This window comes from Suillus discolor, assembly GCF_016758755.1.
Source record: "Suillus discolor strain FC423 chromosome Unknown F5147scaffold_4, whole genome shotgun sequence".
NCBI lineage: Eukaryota > Fungi > Basidiomycota > Agaricomycetes > Boletales > Suillaceae > Suillus > Suillus discolor.
In genome coordinates this window covers 1-25,225 of record NW_024541251.1, presented here as the reverse complement: position 1 = coordinate 25,225, position 25,225 = coordinate 1, and the positions used below count along the sequence as shown (strand labels likewise).

The 25,225-nt window shown below is 47.5% G+C and overlaps 10 protein-coding genes across 10 annotated transcripts; 6 read left to right on the top strand and 4 right to left on the bottom strand.

The window, feature by feature from the left end:
* Positions 1-193: 193 nt before the first annotated feature.
* Positions 194-2,264, top strand: F5147DRAFT_668593 (uncharacterized protein). The gene is made up of 3 exons (XM_041435363.1): positions 194-557; positions 615-1,574; positions 1,633-2,264. The coding sequence occupies exons 2-3, from the start codon at positions 663-665 to the stop codon at positions 2,140-2,142; spliced, it is 1,422 nt and encodes a 473-aa protein (XP_041298286.1). The 5' UTR covers positions 194-557; positions 615-662; the 3' UTR covers positions 2,143-2,264.
* Positions 2,265-2,415: 151 nt separating this feature from the next.
* Positions 2,416-4,145, top strand: F5147DRAFT_767917 (uncharacterized protein; the record flags this gene model as incomplete). The annotated part of the gene is made up of 7 exons (XM_041440918.1): positions 2,416-2,430; positions 2,478-2,573; positions 2,625-2,897; positions 2,966-3,183; positions 3,238-3,358; positions 3,409-3,896; positions 3,947-4,145. The coding sequence occupies 7 exons, from the start codon at positions 2,416-2,418 to the stop codon at positions 4,143-4,145; spliced, it is 1,410 nt and encodes a 469-aa protein (XP_041298285.1).
* Positions 4,146-4,213: 68 nt separating this feature from the next.
* F5147DRAFT_566692 (Pkinase-domain-containing protein) lies at positions 4,214-5,698 on the bottom strand (the record flags this gene model as incomplete). The annotated part of the gene is made up of 5 exons (XM_041430813.1): positions 4,214-4,292; positions 4,346-4,411; positions 4,465-4,821; positions 4,872-5,156; positions 5,208-5,698. 5 exons carry the CDS (start codon positions 5,696-5,698, stop codon positions 4,214-4,216), a joined length of 1,278 nt encoding a protein of 425 aa, XP_041298284.1.
* A 113-nt stretch (positions 5,699-5,811) lies between these two features.
* On the top strand, positions 5,812-7,485 carry F5147DRAFT_767915 (uncharacterized protein; the record flags this gene model as incomplete). The annotated part of the gene is made up of 9 exons (XM_041440917.1): positions 5,812-5,910; positions 5,973-6,173; positions 6,227-6,295; positions 6,348-6,434; positions 6,485-6,561; positions 6,611-6,725; positions 6,774-6,790; positions 6,842-7,112; positions 7,162-7,485. The coding sequence occupies 9 exons, from the start codon at positions 5,812-5,814 to the stop codon at positions 7,483-7,485; spliced, it is 1,260 nt and encodes a 419-aa protein (XP_041298283.1).
* Positions 7,486-7,498: 13 nt separating this feature from the next.
* Positions 7,499-9,094, bottom strand: F5147DRAFT_668579 (tubulin-tyrosine ligase family-domain-containing protein). The gene is made up of 4 exons (XM_041435362.1): positions 8,485-9,094; positions 8,338-8,430; positions 7,923-8,285; positions 7,499-7,870 (listed from the first exon to the last, which is right to left on the bottom strand). Exons 1-4 carry the CDS (start codon positions 9,058-9,060, stop codon positions 7,556-7,558), a joined length of 1,347 nt encoding a protein of 448 aa, XP_041298282.1. The 5' UTR covers positions 9,061-9,094; the 3' UTR covers positions 7,499-7,555.
* Positions 9,095-9,139: 45 nt separating this feature from the next.
* Positions 9,140-10,527, top strand: F5147DRAFT_832951 (uncharacterized protein). The gene is made up of 6 exons (XM_041443838.1): positions 9,140-9,495; positions 9,549-9,665; positions 9,716-9,814; positions 9,864-10,001; positions 10,055-10,389; positions 10,444-10,527. The coding sequence occupies exons 1-6, from the start codon at positions 9,238-9,240 to the stop codon at positions 10,460-10,462; spliced, it is 966 nt and encodes a 321-aa protein (XP_041298281.1). The 5' UTR covers positions 9,140-9,237; the 3' UTR covers positions 10,463-10,527.
* A 329-nt stretch (positions 10,528-10,856) lies between these two features.
* Positions 10,857-11,838, bottom strand: F5147DRAFT_668573 (uncharacterized protein). The gene is given in 4 exon segments (XM_041435361.1): positions 10,857-11,157; positions 11,177-11,338; positions 11,395-11,526; positions 11,627-11,838. The coding sequence occupies 4 exon segments, from the start codon at positions 11,772-11,774 to the stop codon at positions 10,973-10,975; spliced, it is 627 nt and encodes a 208-aa protein (XP_041298280.1). The 5' UTR covers positions 11,775-11,838; the 3' UTR covers positions 10,857-10,972.
* Positions 11,839-11,917: 79 nt separating this feature from the next.
* F5147DRAFT_566830 (RNA polymerase I) lies at positions 11,918-12,578 on the top strand (the record flags this gene model as incomplete). The annotated part of the gene is made up of 4 exons (XM_041430824.1): positions 11,918-12,002; positions 12,066-12,313; positions 12,376-12,410; positions 12,470-12,578. The coding sequence occupies 4 exons, from the start codon at positions 11,918-11,920 to the stop codon at positions 12,576-12,578; spliced, it is 477 nt and encodes a 158-aa protein (XP_041298279.1).
* On the top strand, positions 12,578-15,704 carry F5147DRAFT_247537 (D-lactate dehydrogenase cytochrome oxidoreductase). The gene is made up of 15 exons (XM_041428822.1): positions 12,578-13,483; positions 13,543-13,603; positions 13,660-13,751; positions 13,802-13,822; positions 13,876-13,912; positions 13,971-14,020; positions 14,078-14,201; positions 14,256-14,375; positions 14,426-14,452; positions 14,501-14,706; positions 14,761-14,819; positions 14,879-14,976; positions 15,027-15,131; positions 15,184-15,314; positions 15,369-15,704. Exons 1-15 carry the CDS (start codon positions 12,713-12,715, stop codon positions 15,402-15,404), a joined length of 1,938 nt encoding a protein of 645 aa, XP_041298278.1. The 5' UTR covers positions 12,578-12,712; the 3' UTR covers positions 15,405-15,704.
* Positions 15,705-15,880: 176 nt separating this feature from the next.
* F5147DRAFT_806313 (uncharacterized protein) lies at positions 15,881-18,253 on the bottom strand (the record flags this gene model as incomplete). The annotated part of the gene is made up of 11 exons (XM_041443367.1): positions 15,881-16,058; positions 16,120-16,289; positions 16,339-16,533; positions 16,708-16,854; positions 16,916-17,290; positions 17,342-17,413; positions 17,470-17,642; positions 17,704-17,802; positions 17,877-18,065; positions 18,128-18,166; positions 18,229-18,253. 11 exons carry the CDS (start codon positions 18,251-18,253, stop codon positions 15,968-15,970), a joined length of 1,575 nt encoding a protein of 524 aa, XP_041298277.1. The 3' UTR covers positions 15,881-15,967.
* Between the last annotated feature and the right edge of the window lie 6,972 nt (positions 18,254-25,225).

Genomic DNA, 25,225 nt, shown 5'->3' with positions numbered 1-25,225 from the left:
TCAGAGCCACTCGTGAAGTGACGTGGACGCCACATCCATCATGTGTATCGCCTCAGTATGATTAAGTCAACTTGAAAAGCATGCGGTGGAGCGGGTGAGTTCGAAGTCTTTTTTTTCAACAAGCGTGTACTTAGTATCCGTGTACTAGTAACTTAACGGTAACCTGTTCGGTCCGGGACCCCCCTACCGCGGTACCGGATGGGCCCATGGCTATTCATCGTGCCTTGTACGGAGGTTTAAAATACTTCCATGAGAAATTTCTATCCAGAGTAGCCATGACGTTATCACAGCTGTGCATAATGTTGCCACCGTCAAATTACTGGGCCACAGGCACTCATGGAAACGATCCAAGGTCAACCAACCTTGCGTACTCACGTAGTAGGTCCGAGCTGTCAACAAGTTCTTGCGATCGTCACGCTGGTCGCCGTCTGTTTATTAACGGTGCCAGCCCGAAATTTGGAAAACCTAGCCTTCAACATTCCAAATCCTGGCAGTCCCCCTTTTGTCGCTAATTCCTCGCGAAGTAGAATTTGTGAAGCCTTTTTCATTGCTTGTAGGTGAGTACACTGTCCCTCTCACTATCCGCTCGTTGCCTGATTGATGTCGAGGAAAAGAAGTGACCTTCTCGTTCTTATTCTACAATCCAAATCGTCTATGGTACCATGCCTGTCCAGCCAGCAGAGCATATTTCGTCTAGCACTGGCACTACTCGACACCCTGTCGAGTTTCAATGCTGTATATCACAGGATGGCACGCGTCGCAAACCAGCTGCAACTGCCAAATCACTTCCCCCCTCTCAACTCGACACCATTTCGCAGAAGGCTAAATCACAGACAATTTGTGACGGTCCTCTCCCCACTACTGCAAGGCTGAGCCGAGTATTTTCTTTCCCTCAATTGGGCACGAATACCAACAAGTCAAGGAACATTATTCCAGTGATCCCGACTCAATCCGATAGCATTTTTGTCAGCAGTCGCAGTAAACGATTGGTTCGACATCCCTCGCGAAATCCCTCGCGACATTTATCATCAATGTCAACTTTCGCTCAGACACCCTCCTCGCAGCATGCTACCCCCTTCACTAGCACACTACCTCGAACACCTTCGATGTGCGTTACGGACATAGCATCAAAGAGGCCCACAAATAAAACATCCTGTTCACTCCCAATCTCTGTTGAAGATGAAACGGACGAGGAAAGTGATGATACAGTTGCACGTTATCGGAAAATAAGGCAACTGCAAATGGCCAGGTTGGCTAAACTGACTCGTCACTTGGGCGAGGATATTCCGCCGGAGTTGGTTTTATCTTCCACTCTTCCAACAAATATACTCGAATCCGGGAGTCTGGTAGAAAGCCTTTCAATACATTCAAGTAAGGACCACCGGAGATGGCGGAGTTTGGACCCCACAGAAGACTCCCAATCGACACCAGCACTTCCAAGCTCGTGCAAGCTAAGGAAGAGTATGTCACTGCGTGACACACAAGGCGTTTTGCGACTGCAAACCCGCAGTGAGCATGCCGTCAATGTCATAGACGGGAAGCTTCCGTATGTTTTGCACCCTCCACAGACAGAGGTTTGTAGTTCGCTTTATTTTATTTTTCAGAAAATAAGCTTTATCCGCATTTTTGCAGGGAGATCTCCTTCAACATTCACAACCCACAGGCTGTATCGCGGCTTCCATATACGGACACAGTGATGTTTATCATTCGTTGATGTCGACTCCAAATGCTCCCTATGGTTCTCAGGATTCTTTACATCCACTTCCTCCTACATTGTTACCCACCTCGACACCTAAGCGATCGCAATTTCATGGGAACCCGGTCACGGCCGAGTCGACCCTTGACAAAATCTCAAATATGGAGTGCAGAGAAAAAAAACCAGACAAGTTTCTTGGCGTCGGCATCAACCCTGAGTCAATATCTCTAACAGATCGATCACTATACCCAACCGACGTAGCAGTTGGCATCCGTCACTCCTTAACACAAATCCCCCCATGCTCTCAGCTCGAAGTCAAGGTGCAAATCAGCAAAAGGACTCGTTTCTGGCGGACGAAATTCGGGAAGGATGTGGTGGATGTGGTGCAGAGCACTAATCCTGGCGATATTGCGAAGCAGCTGAGGGAGATGAAAGCTTCTATATGATAAAAACACTTATGTAGACCTCTTAAAGTTGATGGTCTGTACTTTCTAGTTTACATTACTTGCCTGCGATCACGCATTATTCCTTAGGTTATGGGATGGTTTATATAATAATTTCATCTGTCAGAGACTCACTCACTTGATTGTCCACAGTCGGATGCATTTGCCACAGTGACACAAGGTCACGGATTGCCTTTTAAACTCAGTTGGCCCTAGTAACCCTAACCTCAATCGAGGGTTTTCTTAACGCCACTACTCTCTAGTGTCAGCCAGTCAATGCACATCGTTATGGTAGGCAAATAACACTGTGTTCATACCCCTCTGATTCCGCATTTTAGCCCATATTCCAGGATGCTAATGGTCTTGCCATCAAGTTCTTCATTCAGAAAGATATTGCTCAGGAAATCCAAGCTGAGCTGTGTGAAGTCGTAGCTGTGAGTTGTAGTATCTCAGTATCTAGTATAAGTAGTCTGATTTGCTTCTAGTCATTAGGTGGTCGCGTCGAAGCAAAGGTTCCAAGACAGGGATACGTACTGGTCCAACCCGGTACTGCGGAGGAAGAGCGTCTTCGCCTGTGCTGGATGGCGCAGGATCGACCACAACGCCATTTCGTGCCGTATACATACGTGGAAGCCTGCAAGATTGCGGGCATGCAGTTGAAGCAGATCTTTGTGGAAAACGGCTTGCCCGTCAAGATGCACATTCATCCTAGCATTGCTAATATCAATGCACGCACAACTTTAAGTCAGAGAATCATGGTGAGCGGTATCCCGCAACGACTTATTCATTCGTCTATTTCAAGCTCACCATGCCAACTTTGTTTCAGCATTCCGGTGGCGACCCTACTTCATCTCCGCAGTCTGCTAAGATCATTCTTGCGGACCCGAACACAGAAGTCTTTCAACATCTCGTCAAAACATACCAAGGCATTCCGGATAAACATGTCGAATCGTACTTGTGGGTAAAAAAATGTGTTGAGAAGGGTTCTCTTGTATACACCCCTCTCATCTACAAGAACCCTGGCGGCCGACGTCCTGGGGAAGAGTACGTATCTCACTCGCTCTTGCACACAGAACATAAACCGACGTGTCCTCCTAGGAGAACGCCATTCACTGAAGACGACGAACAACGTTTATGTGAATGGATTGCGGCAAAGATACCATACAAGCAGACAGGCGGAAGGACTGGGAATAGACTCTATCAACAACTGTGCGAAATGGTGAACCCTTTCTATTGCTACCTCAGTATCTCCATGCTCATGAGGATCAGATCGCGGACCCAGAATACGCATGGGTTTCGCGTCATACATGGCAGTCTTGGCGTGAGCGTTACAAGAAGAATGCTGTGCGGTTAGACACCATGATCGCTCAAATCGTTGACCAGAAGAAGCCAGTTCCTGGGGAACAAGGGCAGTATGGCTATGTCCGGCAAGATGAAGAGAACAACAAACGGCCCAGGAAGAAACGCACCAAACCTGCGGAACAGAATTTGCATAAACAGGAAATGATAATTGGCGGCATTAACGGTAATGGCGCCGAAGTACCCGTGATTGTTTTCGACGCGTCACCGGTTGAGTCAGGACCGTCTACATCAAGAGTTTTCGTTCGAAATAGCCCTGCAGAGGAAGAACTGGAGGATGGTGAAGACAGCGAAGAGTGGGCGGTTCGCATCGGCAATGAACCTCCTCCAAAGTGGGGGAAGCGACCCGCCAGTGAAGAAAGTGAAACACGGAACTCTCGTAAAAGAATGAAGTCCGAGTGGGTAGTCATGACAGTTATTGAATATTATGGGCTCATGGATTTTTCAGTGATTCAGATTCTATACAAGGCACTTTGCTGGACCCCGGCGTCCATCTCATCGACCGGACGTTACAAGAAATAGCCACGGAGTACAGGTTTACACTTGAAGAGGTTAAAGAGTTTTATGACCAGTGTGGGGAAATGGAGCGCACGAAGAATCGCTTCCAAAAGATGCGACAAATATTGTCCAGTATCGGAGAGTCATAGCAACCCATTAATGTTTAATTTTACGAGGAGCAAATTTTAATATTGTATGCAATAGATTACAGTTTCTTCTACGGAAGATCGACTTCAGTAAGTTTGTAGTCTGCTGCTCGTACGGGTGCTGATGGACTATCGAAAGGCTTTCGGCGTCTATAATGTTTAAGTTGATTATAACGCCAGAATCCGCAGTCCCACACACGTACCTCTCGCCTGCAGCAGCGGATGGAAATGAGCCAAATAGATCTGGATGTTTTGGAAGTGGGGATTCGCTTCATTTGCTCGCGTTAGCTTGTAAATATACAGAGAATAAGAGGTGTTTGACCTGAAATACGGATGTTGTACAGCCTCTTCAGCACTGATACGTTGTTCGGGATCGTAGGTAAGTAGTGACACAAGCAGGTCGATACCAGCGGTTGTCATATGATGAAAACGCTGACGAAATTGATGTGGTTGAGGTGAGGGAAGAGTGATGGATTTTGCCAACGGAAGAGTGGAGTAGTCAGGCCAAGATAGACTAGTAGGAGATCCAAGAAGCTTGAAGATCATGGAAAGAAGCTCTATTTCGCTTTTCGCTTGAAACAGCGGTTCCTTCAGGAGGAGTTCAGCGAAAATGCATCCCACGGACCACATGTCGATAGCAGTTGAATATGTTGTAGCTCCCATGAGAATTTCAGGAGCCCTTGAGGGATGCATCATCTGCGATCATGATGTTGAAAACAATTGACATACCGATACCATAGTGTCACAACAAGCTGTGTCAGGCCACCAACACCCACAGGGTCTCCATACCGTCTCGCAAGGCCAAAATCAGCAACTTTGATGGTCCCGCGATTATTCATGAGCAGGTTGCTGGTCTTTAGGTCGCGATGAAGTATCCAGTTGGAATGGCAATGTGCGACCGCGGACAGCAGTTGAAGCATGAGAGTCTTGATCTCGGATTGCAGGAAGGGCGAAGGCATGAGTGTCAGGAGAGTTTTTAGATCATGCTCGATAAAGTCCATCACTACGAATACTCTGGTATGTGGGCGTGGTGATGTTGTGACATTTCTGAGATGCTTTACTCACTGAGTCAAAGTATCTCCGACCACCACTTCTCTGATTCGTACCACATTATCATGGTGACATGACATGAGAGCGTTGATTTCACGTAGGGCAGTGATAGGAAACCCATGTTTCTCCTCATCAAGCTTCAATTTCTTCAGTGCGACGATATCGCCTGTTTCCTTATCCCTCGCCCTGAAGACAACGCCGTAAGACCCTTCTTCGATCTGATTGAGTCTTTCATAACAGTAGACTGAACGAGATGGTTGTATTGATGGATGGTGAGTTCGAGGAGGAACATATATGCTATGTAATGGACGGGAAGGACGAGCAGTGGTAGTAGGATGCGACTCTGAACGCACAGGACTAGGTGGACGCACGCCGTGAGACCTGGTCCTTGCGGGGCGTTTCGATGATTGCTGCTGTTGGCGAATTGCTATGTCATCTGGATCTTCCTCGTCCCATTTCCCTCTTTTGCGCGGTGTCGATGTTGAAGACGTTGATTCTGATGGCATTGCCCATGCTTTGTGGCACTGTGCAGACAGGTAAGAGAATACCAACACGTGACACCCCAATCAATTGCGTGTGCTTCATCACTTTCACTCCTGTCAGTCGTCAGTACTTCAGTATGGATAATGTTATGGACCCAGAGCTAGCAGCTGAAATGGTGAAGCTTCTGGGGCAGGAACTAAAGGTTGTCCGCAGCCAACTTCGTGAAGCTGAGCAGGTAAAATAGCCCGGTCATTATTTGTAGGACTATCATGATAGCTCATACGCAAGCCCTTTCAGAGAACTGGGACTCCTGCAAGCGATGTCATCTCAACTGGTCCCCAATTTCAGCGCGAGGAAGCCCTACGGGCAGAGGTAGTCATACTAAAGGTTGAGAACGCCAGCCTTCGAGAGGAAATTTCACGTCTCCAGGCTCAGACCACAAACGTTCCGCTCAAGATGGAGGGCGATCCCTCCAATATTGTAGTGCAATACTCTGCGGTATTTAACTTGTCCCTGGATGTGCGCTCTTCTTATCTTATCGTGATCAACAGTCGATGGACGCAATTCAAAAAGAACTGGCTGACGCGATTAAGGAGAAAAACACAGCAATATTGGACAAGGTATTTCGGGACCACGCATATCACAGTACTTCTCAAACTTTGACCCAAATAGGAGAAGGCAGATGAACAACTTGCAGAGTTGACTAGCGTTCGTGAAAAATATCGGAAGCTCAAAGCGAGCAAACGAGAGTGCCAAGAGGTATTCGCAAACGTATGATATTGGATATGGAGCCTAAAATTTCTTCGCAGGTCATCGACGAATTACGTGGCCAACTTGAACTCTGTCTAGAAGAACGAGAGCACCGGGAGTCAGAAGGAAAAGTACTGTAAGCAGACCATATTCTTTGTGAACCCTCGTAGTGAAATGACGTGCAGCAAATCCGACCCACCTTCATTCTTTCAGAATACAGAGTATCCGACTGTCGGTGACCAACCAAATTCCAGCGACATCCCTATATACTCTCCCATCTTTTCCATGGGCATTCCCAGGGTTCGTAATAGTCTTTGCTCTTAAGCTATTACTGACATTTCTCGACAGACAGCCCGAACTCATTGGTTGGTCTATTCACTCGCAATATCTGCAGCATGCTAACCTACAAGTCGCAGTCGTTGTGACGGTACCCTCCGCCTTGAGAGGGATGTCGTGATGTTCGCCCGCGCAGGAATCGCCCTAGGCCTTATCGTAAGACCAACGCATCAATACAATCCCCAAAAGAACAACGGTGCATGGATTCGGGTCCGTCCAGATATTGAACTTGGTCAAAAGAAAGACTTATGTTATCACGACGGCCACGGTTGGAAGTATCTTGGCACCTATGAACGAACAGGCGAATCGTTCCTTCTTTCAGCTGAGCACACCAAGAAGCTGAGCCCTCCAGTAGGTCACTTTCGATTCAAACAATCAATAGTGACTAAAACTCCCAAAGAGGATGGAAGCGATGGCTAGGGACACCGTCTTATTCCGAGACCTTATTCCGCCTTCGCAGATGCGAATGGTGGAGAAGATGTATTGGGATGGAGTTCTTCAAATCGAAATGTTTGGTATCCGACGTGTCGCCTACGACCAAGAATTTGCAAAACAACTCTTCGAAAGACGCAAGGATCTTCCCAAAGGCGTGAAGGATGGTACCTTTTCAAATAACAAGCGGAAAAGAGGCTTTGAGACTGATGAAAGGCATGATCACAATCGAAAAAAGCCTTCAACATCCGACATTAACATAAACATAAAGGAGGAGAGCTCAGTGTCGTGATCCATGCAACACATTGGATAGGCAAGTGTATATTTTAGGATGAATACATGTGTAACAAATTTCTAATTCTTCACCAACCTCCAGGTCCTCGAACCTTTTTATCAAGACATACACGCAAGTGCCTTGGTACCACAGGCACTTCCATGCTTGATACGCATCCAACTTCCTGTTTAAAGAAGGGTAGTATTGCAACCTGCTCGATCGCAACAAACAAGTCTTCGAGAATTCTATGTAGCCTTTGACCCGTTAATTCGATAGCGGGTTCTGAATTGATTTCCAGCAGTTTGACTTGAAAGACTTGCGAGTTGCCTGACGAATCAAGCCCAGTTGAGTCATGAGACACCAGGAAGTCGACTCCATATAATTCGAATGCATTTGGAAGCGGCTGACATCAAGATTTAACACCAAGGCAGAGGATCAGTAGCAAATCACGTTACCTGGAAGTGTATAGGCATTTCCAAAGCGGCCTTGAACGTTTCCGCGAGAACAGAGCCCATTTGAACCTTTATGTTCTCAATATCTTCGGGGGTAAATAACGCTCCACGATCCGTATCATCTCCAGATAGGATATGACATCCTGAGAGTTCATCAAGTAAATGGACGCCTTTCTCGCCTCGATCAATCTGCAGCGAAGTGTTCGTAAGATGAGGTGTCAAGTCGATGTTTCCGGGAGCGTCATCGTTAACATCTCTCCCTTTCGTCGGACTGATATACGGAACAGCAGCGAACAGAGCAAGAACACGATCATACATGAAGAGTTGCAATGCTCCTGATGCAACAAAGTACGCCCGTAGATGAAACTGGACGTCAGCGTCATAAAAAGCTGACGAGGAGAAGATAGATTGGATTGACTTTATGTCCTTGCAAGTTTTCAGGTGGGTTCAACATAGAAACGTCAAGAGACCTTTCGTTGGGATCCAAGAGTATCGGACTAGGTATGTATTCCTGTGATCAAAAAACAGTCAGCATGACATCATGCAAAAAAAGAGATCTTGTGACCTGAATGACAAAATGACGAAGTTGTGATATTATTACAGAGGTGTCATCGATCTGATCTTCGTCTTCGGAATACTCTTCAAATTCTTTGAAAATGTGATATAGCGAGTCCTTGCTGTTGAACAACCTAATACCCATTCCTCGATCTGCCATGCCAGGCTTCAAAATCCACCATTGAGAGGAGTCAGAGTCGATTTCATTGCCAAGATCCCAGAGTTGGTCGCTCCACATTTCATCCAGCTCATCCGCATAAGAGATCTCGAGATCCCATGTCCTGGGCACCGCGTCCTTGAGGACGGAGTCGAGATGTTTTGTCAAGTACGAATGAATGCATCGTGCTAAGTAGTGTTTACGAATGAGAGCTTTTCTGATGGTGTAAGAGGACGACAGGACATTGTCAGGATTACGATGTGTCAGGTCATGGTCGATAGCATCGTAAGTGGACCACTGAAGCAGCTTTGAGCATTCATGGGTGCCAGGAAGTGATGTGATGATTGAGACAGGCAAATTTGACAAAGCTCTCTTGACGAGTGACTCGGTCAACGGCGCTGATGGCCAGGAGACAAAAGCAGTAGCCATATGGTTGATAGAATTAGGTTTTGAACGATTTATGATACGGCAAATTGTCCGTGTAACCGGCTAATAAGTTGCCAATAAAGATGACTTCCTGCCGAATTGTGTGAAACAACGCATACATATGCCAATTACCAGCGCTTTCTCTGAAGCCAGTGAGCTTGCCTTCAACGCCCATCCGATATGGGAAACAACTATATCTTCTCCCTTACGCCAACTTTCACTCAAGGCCTCGTGCTAGGTCAACTCTCAATCTTGGTTCTCCTCGCGCTTGTCCTCAAATACCTATTTTTCATTCCTCCTGAAAGTGAGACGGAAACCGTCCCATTCCATCCTCTGTCAAAATCAAACCCTTCGTGGCATCAAGACGTGAAGGAGGACGATAAAGACAGTGTTCCAGAACAGGAGTCAGCACATTGGTTCAATATACTCGCAAGGCAGGTTTGTTGTCTGAGCTTCTGGGCGGATTCCGATCCAATCTCATGTAATATTAGGTTGTGGAAGTGTACAGAGCTAAGCTTCAGAACAACCTTACGGGATACGAGGGAATTGAGGTTGCCCGCAGGAAAATTGAGGACCACGCGAATAACTTGCGTCCACGCGGATTTCTAGCAAGTATTCCGCCTGCATCGTCTTTGTCCATAACTCACAACTACAATAGGACCATATCACAGTACACTCTGTGGACCTAGGAATGTCTGCGCCCAAGTTGTCCAACGCACGGGTTGTGAATGACAACGATGGGGACTCCGCTCCGACGGTTAGTTTTCACGCCATCCTTGCACAGAACTATTTCACCAGATAGACAGACAATCGAATTCGACATGTCATATACAGACACCATTTCCGTCTCACTTTCTACGTCCTATTTGTTTAATTACCCCATGTCTTCGTTTGCTCGGCTACCTGTTTCACTCACAATATCTTTATCTCTGTTCGAGTCAAAAGTGAGTTATTACCCATTTTTACTTCTTGGAACACAGGGAGTCATATTCTCTAGGTTACTTTGGTTCCTCCGTCTCCTGCATCAGCTGCCCCCGTTTTGACCATATCGTTGCCACAAGACTTTACTCTCAACCTTAAGACAACGTCGCTCATGGGGAGCCGAGCAATGCTCAGGGACGTGCCAAAACTTCATGAGTTGATTGAATATCAGGTCAGGAAAGTCCTAGCCCTCCGAGGAACAGTGGAAAGTTATTCTACCTGGTATGGGAAGCTTGGCTACCGTTCAACAGGAGATAGAAAAAGAACAGGCTGCTTCCAAAGAGCAGGGCTGATGGTGGAGGGAGTATTTATTCATGCTATTCTACAACTGTGTAATCATTTCACTCGTTCGTGCGTGATATCTTGTCATCAATTGTACTTATACCAACAACCCAGTTACTGAAGTAATAATCACCGATATTAACTCGAAGCTGCTGATGAGCTCAGTCGATTCCTAGGTTTGCTGAGTGAAGACAAACGTGGCCCAGGACACGGTGTCGTACGGATCAACGTTTGGTCGATAGACTTAGCAATGGTATGACATCGTACCACCAGTAGGCTACCACATTCGTCTGCAGGTTTGATAAACGAGAATACCATGCAAGGTCCAGGGTCGAAGTATGGGGCCAGTGATCTCGTCCATTCGTTCGCCCCTGGCCAGCAGGCCCGTCCATTCTTGTTAAGTCAATATTGAGCCTAAGAACCACGACTTTTTGAGTGATCACAAGACCGTTTACATTACAGGGTCACTTTCCATGGTCTGGCGTTTGCGTGTTTGTATTCTCACTGATATCACACTTCTGCAGGTTATGTCTAAAGTCAGGTTAAGAGCAAATGCAACAACCACCGTGAGAAGGAGAACAAGATCATGATGGATGCATACTGGCCAGACCCTTAGAATACGGAAGACAGTAGCTCCTTTTGATAGAGGGTATCAGATCCCCAGTTCGTCTAACCACTGCTCTATTTTCATGAAAGCATCCTGACCTTCTAAGTTGTCATGTTCAATCAAGTCAACCGACTCATTTTGACCCAACCGACTATACTTCCTCAGCTGATCCATTTCTGCTGGATGAGCCATAACGGCGACGGGGAACTTGAGTTCGTAGTCAAACTCTCCTAGCGGAGTTGGAAGAACTGCTAGGAAACAGTGACGCATTGGATAGTGGAGGGGAAATCATAAACAATCCCTGTGCTGAGTGGGAAGAGATATATGTCTGTGCGATGAGAGAAGCAAAGCCTCGCGCGAATATTACAGGTGGGAAGGGATTTCCAGAAAGGCGCAAGTTGACTTTGAGCTCTGAAACCGACGAGATGTAGTATGCACTCCTTCAGACTCGGATAAATGAAGCATACCTTCACTCAAGTGACCCACAAGACTCTGTGAACTGGAGCACTTTTCGCTCTCACTAGGTGGTCCAAAATCGACCTGAATGCAGGTGTGACCTTTCTCCGCGAGCATAGAAGCAAATGACTGGGGGATGAAGGCTACCGTCGACAGTTTTCGTACAATGTTCAAGCCGAGCAATGGTAGCAAAACAGAATGCTCACTTATTCCGTGTTCCTAAATCCCAATATGACGCTGAACACAAAACCAAAGGCGTTGGCACCTCTCGCGGTGCATGCTTGGGTGGATTCCAGATAGTAAATGTAGATGAATGTCTGACTTGCAGCGCTGTGCGAGTTGCTGGCCGGAGAATATATAGACAATTGCTACTGTGCACGACGTTGAACATGCCAGCAAGGACAGCCAAACAGGGGTCGCGGATATCCCAGTGCGGTAATAAGCAAGAAACGCTCCTTCATTCACGCGTGAATATTGTGTCACAACTTATGATACTGGTTGGATCCAAACACAGATCAATTCCTTCTATTACTCATGGCCTCAACTTCATCCAGCATCGTTTTTGACGATATTTTTACGACCGATGCCATCGACAAGGATGGCAAAAAATTTGATCGAGGTCAGGGCTTGTTCATGCACATCGCTTTTTTACCTGTGACTGACATGTGCTGTGTACGACCAGTATCTCGGTTATACGCTCGTTCAAAAAACTATGATATGGACTTGACGCTTGACTATAATATCGAACTCTTCCCTTTAGTGAATGGGGATAGTTTTGCGATGGCCCTTGCTTCGTCGCTATCACGAGATGGCGGCGCACCCACCGCAGATGGAGAAGGTGCGGAAGACAAAGACAGAGATGTATGGAGGCCAGATGGTAAAGGAAGGAGAGGATTGGAAGAAGATTATGACTATGTTATGTATGGGAAGGTGCGTCTCCATCTCTCCGAGTCCATCACCTTAAGTTTGATTTTATTCGTTGGTCCCCGCAGGTTTATAAGTTTGATACTGGATCTTCCGACATTGTGTAAGTTACTTGCATGTTCGTTGTCGACCCCCTTCTCACTCATATTACTTACTTCGTAGCACGGCCTACGCGTCATTCGGTGGACTTTTGTTATCGATCACAGGCTCATATCGTCATTTGACCAATGTCGTGCTCGGCGATCCTGTGTACGTACTGCTCAGAAAATGATTATCGGGGATGTTAGTACTTTGCCTCTGAAGCAACCATCGTGATGCTATTTAATGCGTCACCACTGGTCATCCTGATTGAACTGGCAGCTGCACTGTGGTATAGTTCGGCGGCTGCAAAGCTAGTGTTACGTCATGACAGTTCATTGGACTGACCTCATGATTATCCTCACGGGGTTGTTTTATATAAAATGCGTTACGTTTGTCTTGCTACGTGGTATTAGTAGTCTACCTTTCACCCGGCACACCATGTTCCGTCTTTCTACGAGAGTGCTTGCTGCGAGAGGTTATCATCTTTCATTGCGTTCAAGCTGCATCCGCAGCTGCATCGGAACAAGTTACCACCACTCATCGTCTTCCGGGCATACCACCCAGGAAGATGTTCTTCGTATCGGAAAATTTGTGCTGGGTTCCTTGCTTGCGATGGGGACAAGTTATTATATCTTCCAGTACCGCGAACCCAGATTGATACCAGCAAGACTGGAGACTGGTGCTACTACTACCATCCATGCTACATCTGGTGAGCTCGAAGAGCTGTCACCTGCACACCTCCAGAGAAGGGGCTCAGACGAGCTATCCAGTGCAGGTGGTGCAGGAGACATAACCGATGTGTTCGGGAGCTCCTCATTCTCAACGCCCACCTACGGGTCTCCCGAAGACGTTCAAAAAGCAATTGAGGAACTACGCGACGCCCTCCCCGGCAAGAATCGCGTTCAGACCAGTCCAGATTCCCTCCGAGTGCATGGCTCCTCCGACCATTCGTATCACCCGAGTTGTCCTCACTCGGTTGTAGTCATGGCATACAGCACGGATGACGTGGTAAAAGTCGTCAATATCTCTCGCAAGTACAAGGTTCCCATCATTGCGCTCGGCGGTGCTACGAGTATAGAGGGCCATTTCACCGGTGTGAGAATTGAGCAATTATCTTTCGTTACTTGGGCGATGTTAACGTTCATGATGGCCAGTTTCCTTCGGGTAGCATATGCCTTGATCTGTCTGCGATGAATAGCATTTTGGAAATAAATGGTGTGACACGGTGTTTCTGCTTGTTCCAACACCGATGCTCATGAAACTGTCTGTAGAGACTGATGGTGATCTGCGGTGTCAGCCTGGAGCAAAGTGGGAAGACATAAACAATACACTAAAAGACAGGGGCATTCCTCTATTCTTCCCTGTGCGTACGTTTCGCCATGGCCTATGAATTCACTTTAAACTTTTGAACAGCTTGACCCAGGTCCTGGAGCTGTAAGTCATTCTGTATTCCAATCTTTTCTTGTTCAAATCATGACTGGCTACAGACCATCGGCGGCATGATTGGTACAGGGTGTTCAGGAAGTTGGTGCTTTTTTATGTTGTTATAGTGCTGCATATATCAACCCCAATCCCAATACAGCCAATGCAGTCAGATATGGAACTGCTAAAGCAGAATGGTTTCTCAATATCGTGAGTTCAATCCAAGTCTTCTAGAGAGTGTTTTTGGATCACCCAAGTCTGTATCAGACGGTCGTCCTTCCATCTGGCAAAGTGATCAAGACCCGTCGACGGGCGCGCAAGTCTTCCGCTGGCTTCGATACTACTAAACTTTTCATCGGTGCTGAAGGAACGCTTGGAATAGTCACAGAGGGTAAATTTGGCATTTGGTACTCGGGATGACATTCTAATTCCAATACTATTCCAGCTACATTGCGATTGGCTCCTAGAGTACCCACTAAAGTTGCTATGGCACAGTTCCCTGACGTCGAAAAAGCGGTCAGCGCCGTTCAGCAGATCCTTAATACTCCACACGGTCCTCATATACGTCAGTGGCAAGTTATATATCGTTTAATTGACCGAAACATTTCCTTCCAGAATGCGTGGAGCTGTTGGACGATCACAGCGAGTAGACTAGTTTCATGTCTTTGACGCTAGCTCAAGTGCTTTCAGTGATGGCAGCCATTAACACTGCTGGGTTGGTTGATGCTCCTTATCCGGTGCAGGATACTCTCTTCTTCAAGATTCAAGGATCCCCTGAATCTATCCGTGACACTTCCAATGTCGTGCAAGAGATTGTACAACGTCATGGCAGTACTCGATTTGAATTCGCGGCAACAGAGGAGGAGGCAGGTGAGATGTGGGAAAATCGAAAATATGTGCGTCAATCGCGATTGTTTTGCCATAATATTGTGACGATCGTTTAATCTTAGGCTCTCTTCTCGACGTTGGCGACACAACCTGGTTCAAAGGTTTGGACAACTGATGTATGGTTAGCCTTCCCGAGCTTGATGGTTTTCAATGATGCGTATGACGTGGGTTAATTTACAGCGTGCCGGTTTCCCGACTTCCGCAGCTAGTCTATGAAACCAAAGAGGATCTTGCTAAGGCTGGTTTGAAATCGACTATTGTCGGACATGTTGGTGACGGTAAGGGCATTGAAATGCGTTGTTTCGTTGTGTATAAATGAGTTATGTAGGTAACTTCCACGCACTCATTCTATTCAAAGATGAAGAAGAACTGCGGAGCGTCGGTGAAGCGGTTCACAGATTGGTCCATCGCGCCATCCAGATGGATGGGACATGTAAGTGTTCCAGATGCCTTAAGCATATTGTCTTTAGGCCTTTTCTCTTCAGGTACGGGCGAACACGGTGTAGGGGTAGGCAAAACGGAGTATCTTGTGGAAGAACTGGGCGAGGATACTGTGGAACTGATGAAAACCATCAAAAATGCCATCGATCCTTTGAACTTGTTCAATCCTGGAAAGGTGCGTGATTCAATTTCCAATTGCTCTTTGAGGCGTTGATCGTACATGTTGCAGTTGTACCCAGAAAATAACAAGGACAAGATGACTTGATCGCCGGTGGCGTAAATTAACGGACCCTCCAATGCTCGGAGTCCGAGGACAGCTTACTTCTTAGATAACCTTCTTGAATTATACGGTGGCTGAATCTTTCTTACACTGGAGAAGCGTTAGCCTTAAGACGACGTGGGTACCAAACTGGAAACCTTAGATTCAGCGAAACAGCAGTCTTGCACATCAGGAAAAACCTCCTGGCAAAAATTTCGATAATCTTTGATAAAATCCAAGAATTAGGTCTAATTAGCAGCCTTAGGAGAATTAGGAAGATTATATAGTTTAGAAGGACTTTTTAACCCCCTCCTCAGTGTTGGATAATTATCAAGATTTAGCTGATATTAGACATAATAGTGGTGAATTGCAGAAGCCGTTATTACAAATGTTGGTTCACAGATCACACGTCCCAGGCAATGTTACAAGAACAAAAGACTAATATTGGATTAAAACATGTGTATTAAAGTAATTGCGAAACAGCTGACGACGAGGGTATGAGGAATTTCGGTACAATCACTAATGAATGCACAATATACAGGAATGGATCAGCACCGTGACTACAGAACCTAATCATCGGCCATGCCATCCAAGTCGAGTAGCGACAGAGCATTTCGATGCTCACTGGCGAGATGATCATTGCCCTTCTGTTTCAAAGCCCTGCAAGTAGCGTCAGTATCCAGCATGTCAGAATGGCACCATCCACACCAGCGAAACTTACTGTACAGCTTCGAAAATGTCAGCCATCATACAGTGAAACTTTCCAGGTGCGTCCTTCTTCAAACCCTCGAGAAAGTTGACATGGAAAACATAAGTTTCACTGAATTGATTCCCGGTAAAGTTAAACTTTCCCGGTGAACCAAGCGTCTTCCAGAAAAGGGCCGTGTAGATCTTGAAAACAAATGAGCACAGCATGAAGGCTTAGTGGAAAGGACATTACTGCTGTTGCCGCCAGCGCCAGCAATGGAATGGGGACTTCGGAGCGTTTGGCCTTGTTTCTCGCAATTTCGACAAAACGCGCCGAAAATCTGACGCCGATGGACTTCGCACCATTGAAGACTCCGTCGTGTAACAGAAAAATCAGTAGTTCACCCTGGTAGGGCTTTTTCCCTATGGGCAAAGCATCGTCGTTGGACTGTTGAAGAGGGAAGTTAGTAAGAGAATAGAATGGTCGAGGAAGGAGAAACGATATGGGAATACGATAAAGAACCCGCTCCTGGGTGTTGGTGAAGGAGGGAAGATATGGGAATACGATAAAGAACCCGCTCCTGGGTGTTGGCGAAGGAGGGAAGGGACAGAGTAAACTCACATCAAACCTCAAGGCATATACATATGCGTGCTGCTCCATGAGTTTTTTTGCCTTGACTATGTTGTTGCTGAGACGGAAGTAGCTATCGATGTTCGCACATGCAGCGACTTTCAGATCACGCCGCAATAATGGGATCCGGGGCTCGACCTCAAGTAATAGCAATGATAGTTAAAAAAAATCCGTAAAACGAGACATGCGAATGACTTACCAAGCTACCAAGGAGAGCAGCATACTGAGCATCTGTTTGAAGGCGTTTTTTGATGGCTTTTATGCCGCGATTCTCGGCCACCGTTAGCAAAGACTGGAGTGATACCTGGTTTTTGTCGACGAGCTCAGGGTAAGCATTGACGAAGATGATGTGACCTTTAGCGTCAATAATGGCATCCCGGACTACTCGCCGAGTCTCCAGGTTCTGATCGAGTAGTTTGACGTTTCCTTTCTCCGTTCGAACGAGAGAAGCTGCAGAGGTGACCTTCTGGACAACTTCAATGTCGCTGGAGGGAGGTTCCAAGGAGTCACCACGAGTAGTGGATTCTTCAACTGACTCTGAGACAGCGTTGTTGACATCGCGCCACATTGGAGTCTGAAGGTAGTCTGTAGTATCAGCGTAGAGTATATAATAGTATGGACTCACCTCCTCGGCTTGCTTTCGCTCTCTGGCGGATTGCTTCAAGGAGTTGCCACGTGATTGAACAAGCGAAGGCATCTTCCGAAACTCAGAATCAGCAGGATCAGCTTAGGTAAACCAGTGCAACTACTAACCTCGTCTGAGAGCATCAAGGCAGTGGCCTCTGGTTCTTCGCCCTCACTCTCCTCGCAGTCGGCATCAGTATCAATGCCATTTGGTGGCTTGTCCTCAAGATCTTCGTCGGAGTCGAACATCGCAGTCACATCGCGCATCGCATAAGTGCGACAGAGTTTCTTAGGACGGGCAGCTGGGATGGTGCACATCATCATAGTGAGTAAGATTCAAACCCCTTGTTATCTATAACTCACCTCGATTTTTTTCAGGTCGCAAGTCCTCTGAGTCGCTACCATGGCCACTAGAACCATACCCATCATCCAATTCCTCGTTCACAAAGGTACGCTGACGCTCTACCATCAAAGTTAGTACTTATCGCTATGATTTCAAGATTAAATACGTGATGTACTCAGTTTTGAAGGCAAACCCTGGTCAATCTGAGCAACCGCACTTGGCGCTGGTCGTTTCGCTTTGGTGGGTGGTTTGGTAGATGGTTTGGTGGGTGGTTTGGTAGATGGTTTGGTGGGTGGTTTGGTGGGTGGCCTACTCGCCGGTGGGTTGGGAGGTGCTTGAGTCTGTTGAAGAACTTTTCTTGCCGACTTTTCAGGCATCCAAACTGAAGTAGCAGGTGAGCATTGAATTCTCTGATTTCAAGCCTGACCGAAGTCGCTTGCTTACTGGCTTTTTCCATAGCTTTTTTCTTTGCATTTCGGGGCTCTATTCAAGCCCAGTGAGAAGCTGCCGTCTCGCCAATCTTCAAAATAATATGCTTAACTCACCACGAGAATTAAGAGGTGCGTACATGCTATACTGGATTGCAAGGACAGGAAGCTAACTGAATGAATGTTCAGGATACGAAAAGAGCGGGAGGGGGGGTGAAATAAAAATTTGACAACGCTGTTAGATTTTTCGTTGTCATTTTTAACGGTGACATTGTGTGCATTGCAGTGCATCGGTGGCAGTTCCGAGTCGTTAGGTGAGTTCATTTTACCTCAGACTCACTAGGATATTTGCGCGTATATCGGCCACGTTGATCCACCACTCCCTCACCCTTCACCTTATCTTTGGCACAAAGCATCCTTTACTCTGTCCACCCTTCACTTCGGCTAATACTGCTCATTGGGCACTGGTCTACTTCCTGATTCCTGTCGTCCGCATATGCTGTTCAGATGCGGGTCCTGGCTCTCGACCTCTCGGCGCCTCAAAATTTTTGTTCATTATTGCATTTCAAGGGATGCCGGAGGCAGTTACCGGTGAGTTCAATTCGCCGTCAAGGGTTCAATTTTCAGTCAATACTCAGACTAACCTCCATCTCTAATAGCGTCTACTAGTACTCCCTCAACCTGAAAGAACTTGCGTTCACACTATGTCACGCCTATGCTCTTCCCACTCCCGTCTACTACTACTCCCTCAACCTGAAAGAACTTGCGTTCACACTATGTCACGCCTATACTCCCTCCCGCTCCCGTCTACTACTACTCCCTCCACCTGAAAGAACTTGCGTTCACACTATGTCACGCCTATACTCCCTCCCGCTCCCGTCTACTACTACTCCCTCCACCTGAAAGAACTTGCGTTCACATTATGTCACGCCTATGCGCATGCCACATGTTCTGTCTCAATTCCCGCTCCCGTTCACCTCAATTGGGTGCCGAATATAACGTTGACCTGCATTTCAAGGGGCTCGGAGGCAGTCAATTTGGTACGTTCAATTTGAGGGTCTAAACATTACTCAGGCTAACCTCAACCCTCTCATCCTCCACCCTCATAGTGTTACGACTGGGATATGTCGAGCTGTCTTAGTCCGAGTGGACTGAGTTTCGGCGAGACAGACGTGGTTCTTCTCTCGAGTGAGAGGTCAGAGGTTTCTGGCTAAGGCAAGTATCGGCGACTTCCTTAGAATGGTGGTTCTTAGATAGCAAGGTTGGAGACCTTGCTAAAGGACTTGTTCCAGGTAAAACCCAGTAGATTAAAGTAAAGAACTACATGTGGTACGCTATGTGTCTATATAGCGAGAGTTCAAGCGGAGCTTGTAGGTGCGTATCAAGATAGAAGGCGGACAGCCCGCTTGGTAAGAGATAAGAGATAAGAGATAAGAGATAGTAACCATGGTGCGGACAGCCCGCTTTGATAAGGGAAGGTCTAGACATAGTGATGGTTACTAGCACGGAAAGCTAGCTTGACGATGATGTGAGTAAGAGTCTGAAAAGTAATTGGTCGCTCATTAAGGGCCGTGTCCATGTACCATTGACCGGTAGTAAAGGAGAAACGAAGAGAATGAATGTACCGTAACATTACCCCCGTGTTATGGTCGATGGCACCGGCATCGACGTCGCTAGTTGTCCTGGTTTGCGTAGTAGATGGGGTCAGCGTCGGCATTGTGGAATTCTAATTCCTCTGGTTGTACCAAATACTCCCTGTTGGCACGCTCAAGATCCTCCTCTTCCTTCTTATCTTTCTCCGCTTCCCACGCGGCTAACGCGTCGTAGAAGCCTTCGTCGGTATAAACCAACGGGAATGGTATTTTGGTGGTGGCGAAGGGGCAATAGATGGAGAAGTGCCCGGGTTTCGTGTCGCCGCAAACGCGGCAATAGTACAGGGGGCAGTTCTTGTGCTTGTGACCAAGCTTCTTGCAGAGTCGGCAAATGAAGTTGGCGTCGGCGATAGTGCCGACTACTTGTTTCAATGAGGGGGTTCTGATAACGATGCTGGAGGACGGGATAGAGGGGGGTTCTTTGGTGAGGTCAATGACCTCGCGCTTCTTTCCTTTGGATGATTTTTTCTTGGTTACGCCGTGAACGGTGGCTCCGCCACGGAGGTTTCTTCTATAGACCTCGTTGGGCGCTGGGATAGGTATCGGTGCAGCGTTCCCTCCAATCGAAGTTGGATCAGGTAGAACAGCGGGGGGGTTATGAGTAATAGGAGGCAACGGGCGGCCGACTTGGAAGGAGTTTCGATCAGCAACAGTCTGTATAATTTCCCTGCAGATAGTACTAAAACCAAGAGGGAATAGCTGAAGCGTAAGCGAGCGAATGCGCCTCTGGACGTGGTTGCAGGAGAGTCTGAGGGCGTCATTCTCAATCTGGGCAAACTCTTCCTCGAGGCGTTGGGTGGCTCTGATGATATGGATATAAGTGGCGGCGACTCCGGCTGGCACTGCTGGCTGATTGTTGAGATAGGTTTCAATCTCGAGGGCGTGGGCAACGGAAAGGATGGTGGTCTCGACGATGACGTCGTCTTCAATGCTGACAACGTTGTCAGCGAAGGGGGATTCGCAGAGGCTAATAGAGGAGACGCTGGATTCGGTAGGGGAGGTGGTTTGAGGAGACATGCTTGTTTTAACAGTGGGGACTGGTCGATTTAGTTCAACTTATGCCTCTTCTTATAGGCGGAAAGTAGGTCCCCGGCGTTCTCCATGTTCTCTGCTGGAATCCATTCGTTGCTTCCAGAAGAGTATCCTTTCCAAGATACGAGATAGCGTCTTCGTTTACCCGTGCCCTTATGACTTAGGACGGCTTCGACTTCGTATTCCTCCGATTGATTGACCATATCTGGAGGTGGTTCTTCGTAGTTCGGTCCGTGGATCTCTGTCTCCTGATAGGAGGATAGTTCGGAAGCATGGAACGTGGGGTGAACCTTCCACTGTTCAGGAAGCTTCAGGGTGAACGTGATGGGCGATAGGACTGCGGTTATAGAGAATGGTCCGTGCCGTTTGGGCGCAAGTTTCCTGGATGGGAGAGTGGTCATGAGATTAGCTGCAGACAGCCAGACCTTATCTCCTATCTTCCATGGTTGATACTTCTTTCCGTGCGTTCTTTCTGCCATTCGTTGCATGGCGATATTGTGGCAAGAGATAGCTTCCTCCCTGATCTTTTGGAGGGTGCGAACCCTTTCTTCTACGGCAGGCGTATCCGACGATGGTAGTACGTGGGGAATACCGCGAGGTTCGTATCCCATCATGAGGAAGAACGGCGATGCGTTCCTTGCTTCATGTCTTCGGTGGTTGTGCACAAATTCGGCGAGGGGTAAATGATCTGACCACTCATAGGGGTTACTTCTACAGTATATCCGGAGGTATGTTTCTATTTCTTGGTTGAGCCGTTCGGTTTGTCCGTCGGTCTGGGGGTGGTATGCTGTGGAGGCAGCGATCTGGTATCCTAAGAGGCGTGCTAACTCCCTAGAGAACCTAGAAATGAATTGGGGGCCTCGATCAGAGATCACCTTTTCATGGAGTCCGAAGCGTTTGAATACGTTTTGAAGAATAATTTGGCCACTCCCTCAGAAGAGATGTTCTTGTTACAGGGGGAAATAATCACCCCCTTCGTAAGGCCATGGTCTACCACGACCATGAGAGAGTCAAAACCGTTGGACAGAGGAAGGTCGGTGACAAGGTCAACAGAGACCTGGGAGAAGGGGCGGGTCGCGGAGGAGGAAATGGGGACAAGGGGCGGCGAGACGGGGTGAGTGTCAGTCTTCATCTGCTGACAGAGAGCGCAACCGGCGACATAGGAGCGAATAAAAGTGCCCATTGCAGGCCACCAATAGTCACGCTTGACGAGTTCTTCAGTTTTGAAGCGTCCGGGATGCCCGGCAGTGGGATGGTCATGGTGACGGAGCAAAATGGCCGTCCGGTGTGATGGTGGCACATAGGCGCGAGACTTATAATAAAGTACACCGTCCGACATTGTCCAGTCGGAGAGGGCTGATTTCATAGGGGGTAGGCAAAGCCCATCTAGAGCGTCGCTGGCCGTGGAGAAAATGGGGTCGTCTAAGGACTCCTGTGCGAGCGCAGCGGAAAGTTCGTTGTCAATCAGTTGTATAAACATGGAGTCTGGGAGGAGCACACGATCCTCATTGTCGTGTTCTCCAAGGCCATGATCTGGGCGGCGAGAAAGTGCGTCAGGCACTGCAAGTTTCGTTCCAGGAACGTGATGCAATTCAAGGTCATAATTAGATAAAACAAGCTGCCAACGTGCTTGTCTCCGGGAGAGTTTCTGTGCTTTAGAAAAGTAGAGAAGGTTCAGATGATCGGTGAAGACGAGAATGGGATGGGGGTTTCCTTCTAGATAGTGGCGCCATTCATTGAGGGCGCGAATAATAGCAAGGAGTTCGCGATCGAAGATTTCGTAGTTTCGTTCGGCGGGGTTGAAGGATTGAGAGATGTATTCACAGGGGTGATAGACGCCATTTTCATCCGTCTGGAGGAGTACAGCCCCTGTTGCTACCAAGGAGGCATCTGTGGCAAGGGCAAACTGGCGGGTAGGATCAGGGTTTCGTAGAACTGGCTTCGTCGTAAAACACTGCTTGAGTTTATCGAACGAGGCCTGCGCGTCAGTCGTCCAAGCGAAGACTTGATCTTTTCGAGTGAGATTGATAAGTGGCCGGGCGATATCAGAGTAGTGGGATACAAACGCCCTGTAAAAGTTGCAGAATCCTAGAAAGGAGCGGACGTCTTTTACAGAAGTCGGGATAGGCCAATCCTTTATCCCATCAACTTTAGCATGCTCCATTGCGACTTCTCCGGGACGAATAACCATTCCAAGATACTCCACTTCTGCCGCGTCAAAAGTACATTTTTCTGGTTTAACGAACAGTTGTTCTCGGCGGAGTATCTCTAGTACTCTTTTCGTTCGTTCGTGGTGTTCCGTTAAATCAGAGGAGAAAATGAGAAGGTCATCCATATATATAACGATCCAACCTTCGTTGATTTCGTTTTGAAAGCGGTTGTTCATATAAGATTGGAAAGTGGCGGGAGAGTTGGTTAAGCCAAAGAACATCACGGTAGGCTCAAATAGGCCTTCCTCGGTAGTAAACGCGGCCTTCCACCTATCGTCAGGATGAATTCTGATGTTATTATAGCCGGACCGTATGTCGATCTTCGTGAAGTATTTGGCTTTGTAGAGTCGTTCGATGAGAGTTTTGGGGAGCGGGAGTGGATATTGGTTGCGTACGGTCCAATCGTTAAGGTACCGATAATCCTGACAGGGACGTAATTCTCCGCTCTTCTTTCCTACAAAGAAAAATCCACTGGCTTGCGGGGATTTCGAGGGTATAATGAATCCTTTCGCGGTGTTTTCTGTGATAAACGTCTTTACCGCTTCTCTTTCCTTCCCTGATAACGGGTAGATTTTGGACGTTCTTGGCATGAATCCAGGCTTCAGATCGATCCGATGATCGATCCCAGGACGTTCCGGTGGCATTTTATTAAGGCCGTCTTTTGCAAAAATATCAGCGTAAGTGTGCAGGTAGGAAGGAACGAGTTCTTCGAAACTCTTCTTCATTTTTTCTTTCTCCCCGGCGACAGCGAATTCCTGAGCTTTATTGCTGGTTTTCGAATAGTTTTGCTCCTGCTTTGACGTGCCGTCTCTGGTGAGAGGAGTGTCAAAGAGACGTCGGAGATTATTCTAACTTGGGAACCGTCAGGGGATTTCGATTAAGACGTCTTCATCGTTCAACGGATAGAGGGAGGAGTCGATTACCGGAGGTGCATAGTTTTCCGACCATACATCTTCCTTGGTATCGTAATCCGGTTCGTCTTGATCCGGTGCGAGGCGGGGAAGTTCTTCGTCGGTAACTTCTTCGATTGAGGCTCGTTGATAGGCGGGCGCGATGGGGATTTTCTTCAATTTGGAATTCTTCCATTCGCGGGACGGTTCTTTTTCTGTGGGATTAAGAAGGGGAAACAGCAGCGGTAGATCGCGCTTTTTCCTAAGATGGTCGATTCTTCTTTCGATCTCGAGTGATCGTTCGTTTGGCGCAAGAATCAGTTCTTTATTCGTCCAGTCGATTGACGGGTTTAATGCTTTCAACCATGGGAAGCCGAGTAGAATTTTGTCTTTCTTCGAGAGCTTGGTATGTTGAATTTTCCTATCATGGTTCTCCCGTCAATTTTGACGATAAGGACGCAGTAGCGAGATATGAGTCCTCCTCTGGCGTCAGATCCGTCTGCGGTTATAACGGGGAATGGTTTCGAGAGTTTGTGGGTTCTGATTCCGTGGAGCTTGCAGAATTCTTCGCTAATGAAGGTCCCGCTCGCTCCGGAGTCGATGACCATAGAGGTTTCGATGGTTTTGTTACGCTTGGTGGAAATAATGGTGGCAGGGACGCGAAGCTCTTTTTTATTTCCAAGTGATTGTACAAGTCGTATCGGGACAGGAGATACTGACATCGATGCAGTCTTCCTTAAAAATCCATCTCCACGAATCGTCGGTTTACCTCTTCGTCGTCATCACTACTCTCTTCTTCTCTCAACCTTTCTGCGGATAGGCATTTTCTGCTTTTTCTTCCCTGGGGTGGAACGTAGTATCATTGGCACGATGGCCCGTCTGATGGCACTTGAAGCAACGTCCTTCTTTGAGGTGTCTCTTTACTTCGGATTCGGAGAGTTGGTCTATCTCCATGGCGTCGCTTCTGCGGGGGTGAAGTGACGATCTCCGTACTTCTTCTTCCTAGGCTGGTAGTGCGTGGGGTTCTCTCTCGTTTCTGAATGGCTCTTAACCTCTGGAAGGCGTTATCCAGTTGATACAACGTTGCGACGACGGTTTCGAAGTCATCCAGACTTTCTCCGTATGTAGAGGTTTGTTGCGAAGTCCTACGTCAGACCTTCGCGGAAGAACTCTACTCTGGTGACGTTTTCCGTTATCTGCTTTATGGGCTAGGAGGCGGTAGTTGGAGATATGTGTGGAGGTCTCCTTTCATCTCAAGGGCTCGCACTTTAGCCATGGCTGTTCCTTTGGGGTCAATAGCTCCAAGGCCCTTTGAACGAGACCTTGCTCA

Coding starts and splice junctions, on each gene's coding strand:
- F5147DRAFT_668573 (XM_041435361.1), bottom strand. CDS start 11,774: ATGTTCAACGTCGTGCACAGTAGCAATTGTCTATATATTCTCCGGCCA. Junction 11,527..11,626: donor GCCAACGCCTTTGGTTTTGT/GTTCAGCGTCAT, acceptor TGTCGACGGTAG/CCTTCATCCCCCAGTCATTT. Junction 11,339..11,394: donor TGTGGGTCACTTGAGTGAAG/GTATGCTTCATT, acceptor CGTCGGTTTCAG/AGCTCAAAGTCAACTTGCGC.
- F5147DRAFT_832951 (XM_041443838.1), top strand. CDS start 9,238: ATGGGAAACAACTATATCTTCTCCCTTACGCCAACTTTCACTCAAGGC. Junction 9,496..9,548: donor TCAATATACTCGCAAGGCAG/GTTTGTTGTCTG, acceptor ATGTAATATTAG/GTTGTGGAAGTGTACAGAGC. Junction 9,815..9,863: donor ATGGGGACTCCGCTCCGACG/GTTAGTTTTCAC, acceptor CCAGATAGACAG/ACAATCGAATTCGACATGTC.
- F5147DRAFT_668579 (XM_041435362.1), bottom strand. CDS start 9,060: ATGGCTACTGCTTTTGTCTCCTGGCCATCAGCGCCGTTGACCGAGTCA. Junction 8,431..8,484: donor TTCGTCATTTTGTCATTCAG/GTCACAAGATCT, acceptor TTTTGATCACAG/GAATACATACCTAGTCCGAT. Junction 7,871..7,922: donor AAATGCCTATACACTTCCAG/GTAACGTGATTT, acceptor TCTTGATGTCAG/CCGCTTCCAAATGCATTCGA.
- F5147DRAFT_247537 (XM_041428822.1), top strand. CDS start 12,713: ATGACAGTTCATTGGACTGACCTCATGATTATCCTCACGGGGTTGTTT. Junction 14,707..14,760: donor TGTGGGAAAATCGAAAATAT/GTGCGTCAATCG, acceptor GTTTAATCTTAG/GCTCTCTTCTCGACGTTGGC. Junction 14,820..14,878: donor GTTTGGACAACTGATGTATG/GTTAGCCTTCCC, acceptor GTTAATTTACAG/CGTGCCGGTTTCCCGACTTC.
- F5147DRAFT_668593 (XM_041435363.1), top strand. CDS start 663: ATGCCTGTCCAGCCAGCAGAGCATATTTCGTCTAGCACTGGCACTACT. Junction 1,575..1,632: donor TGCACCCTCCACAGACAGAG/GTTTGTAGTTCG, acceptor GCATTTTTGCAG/GGAGATCTCCTTCAACATTC.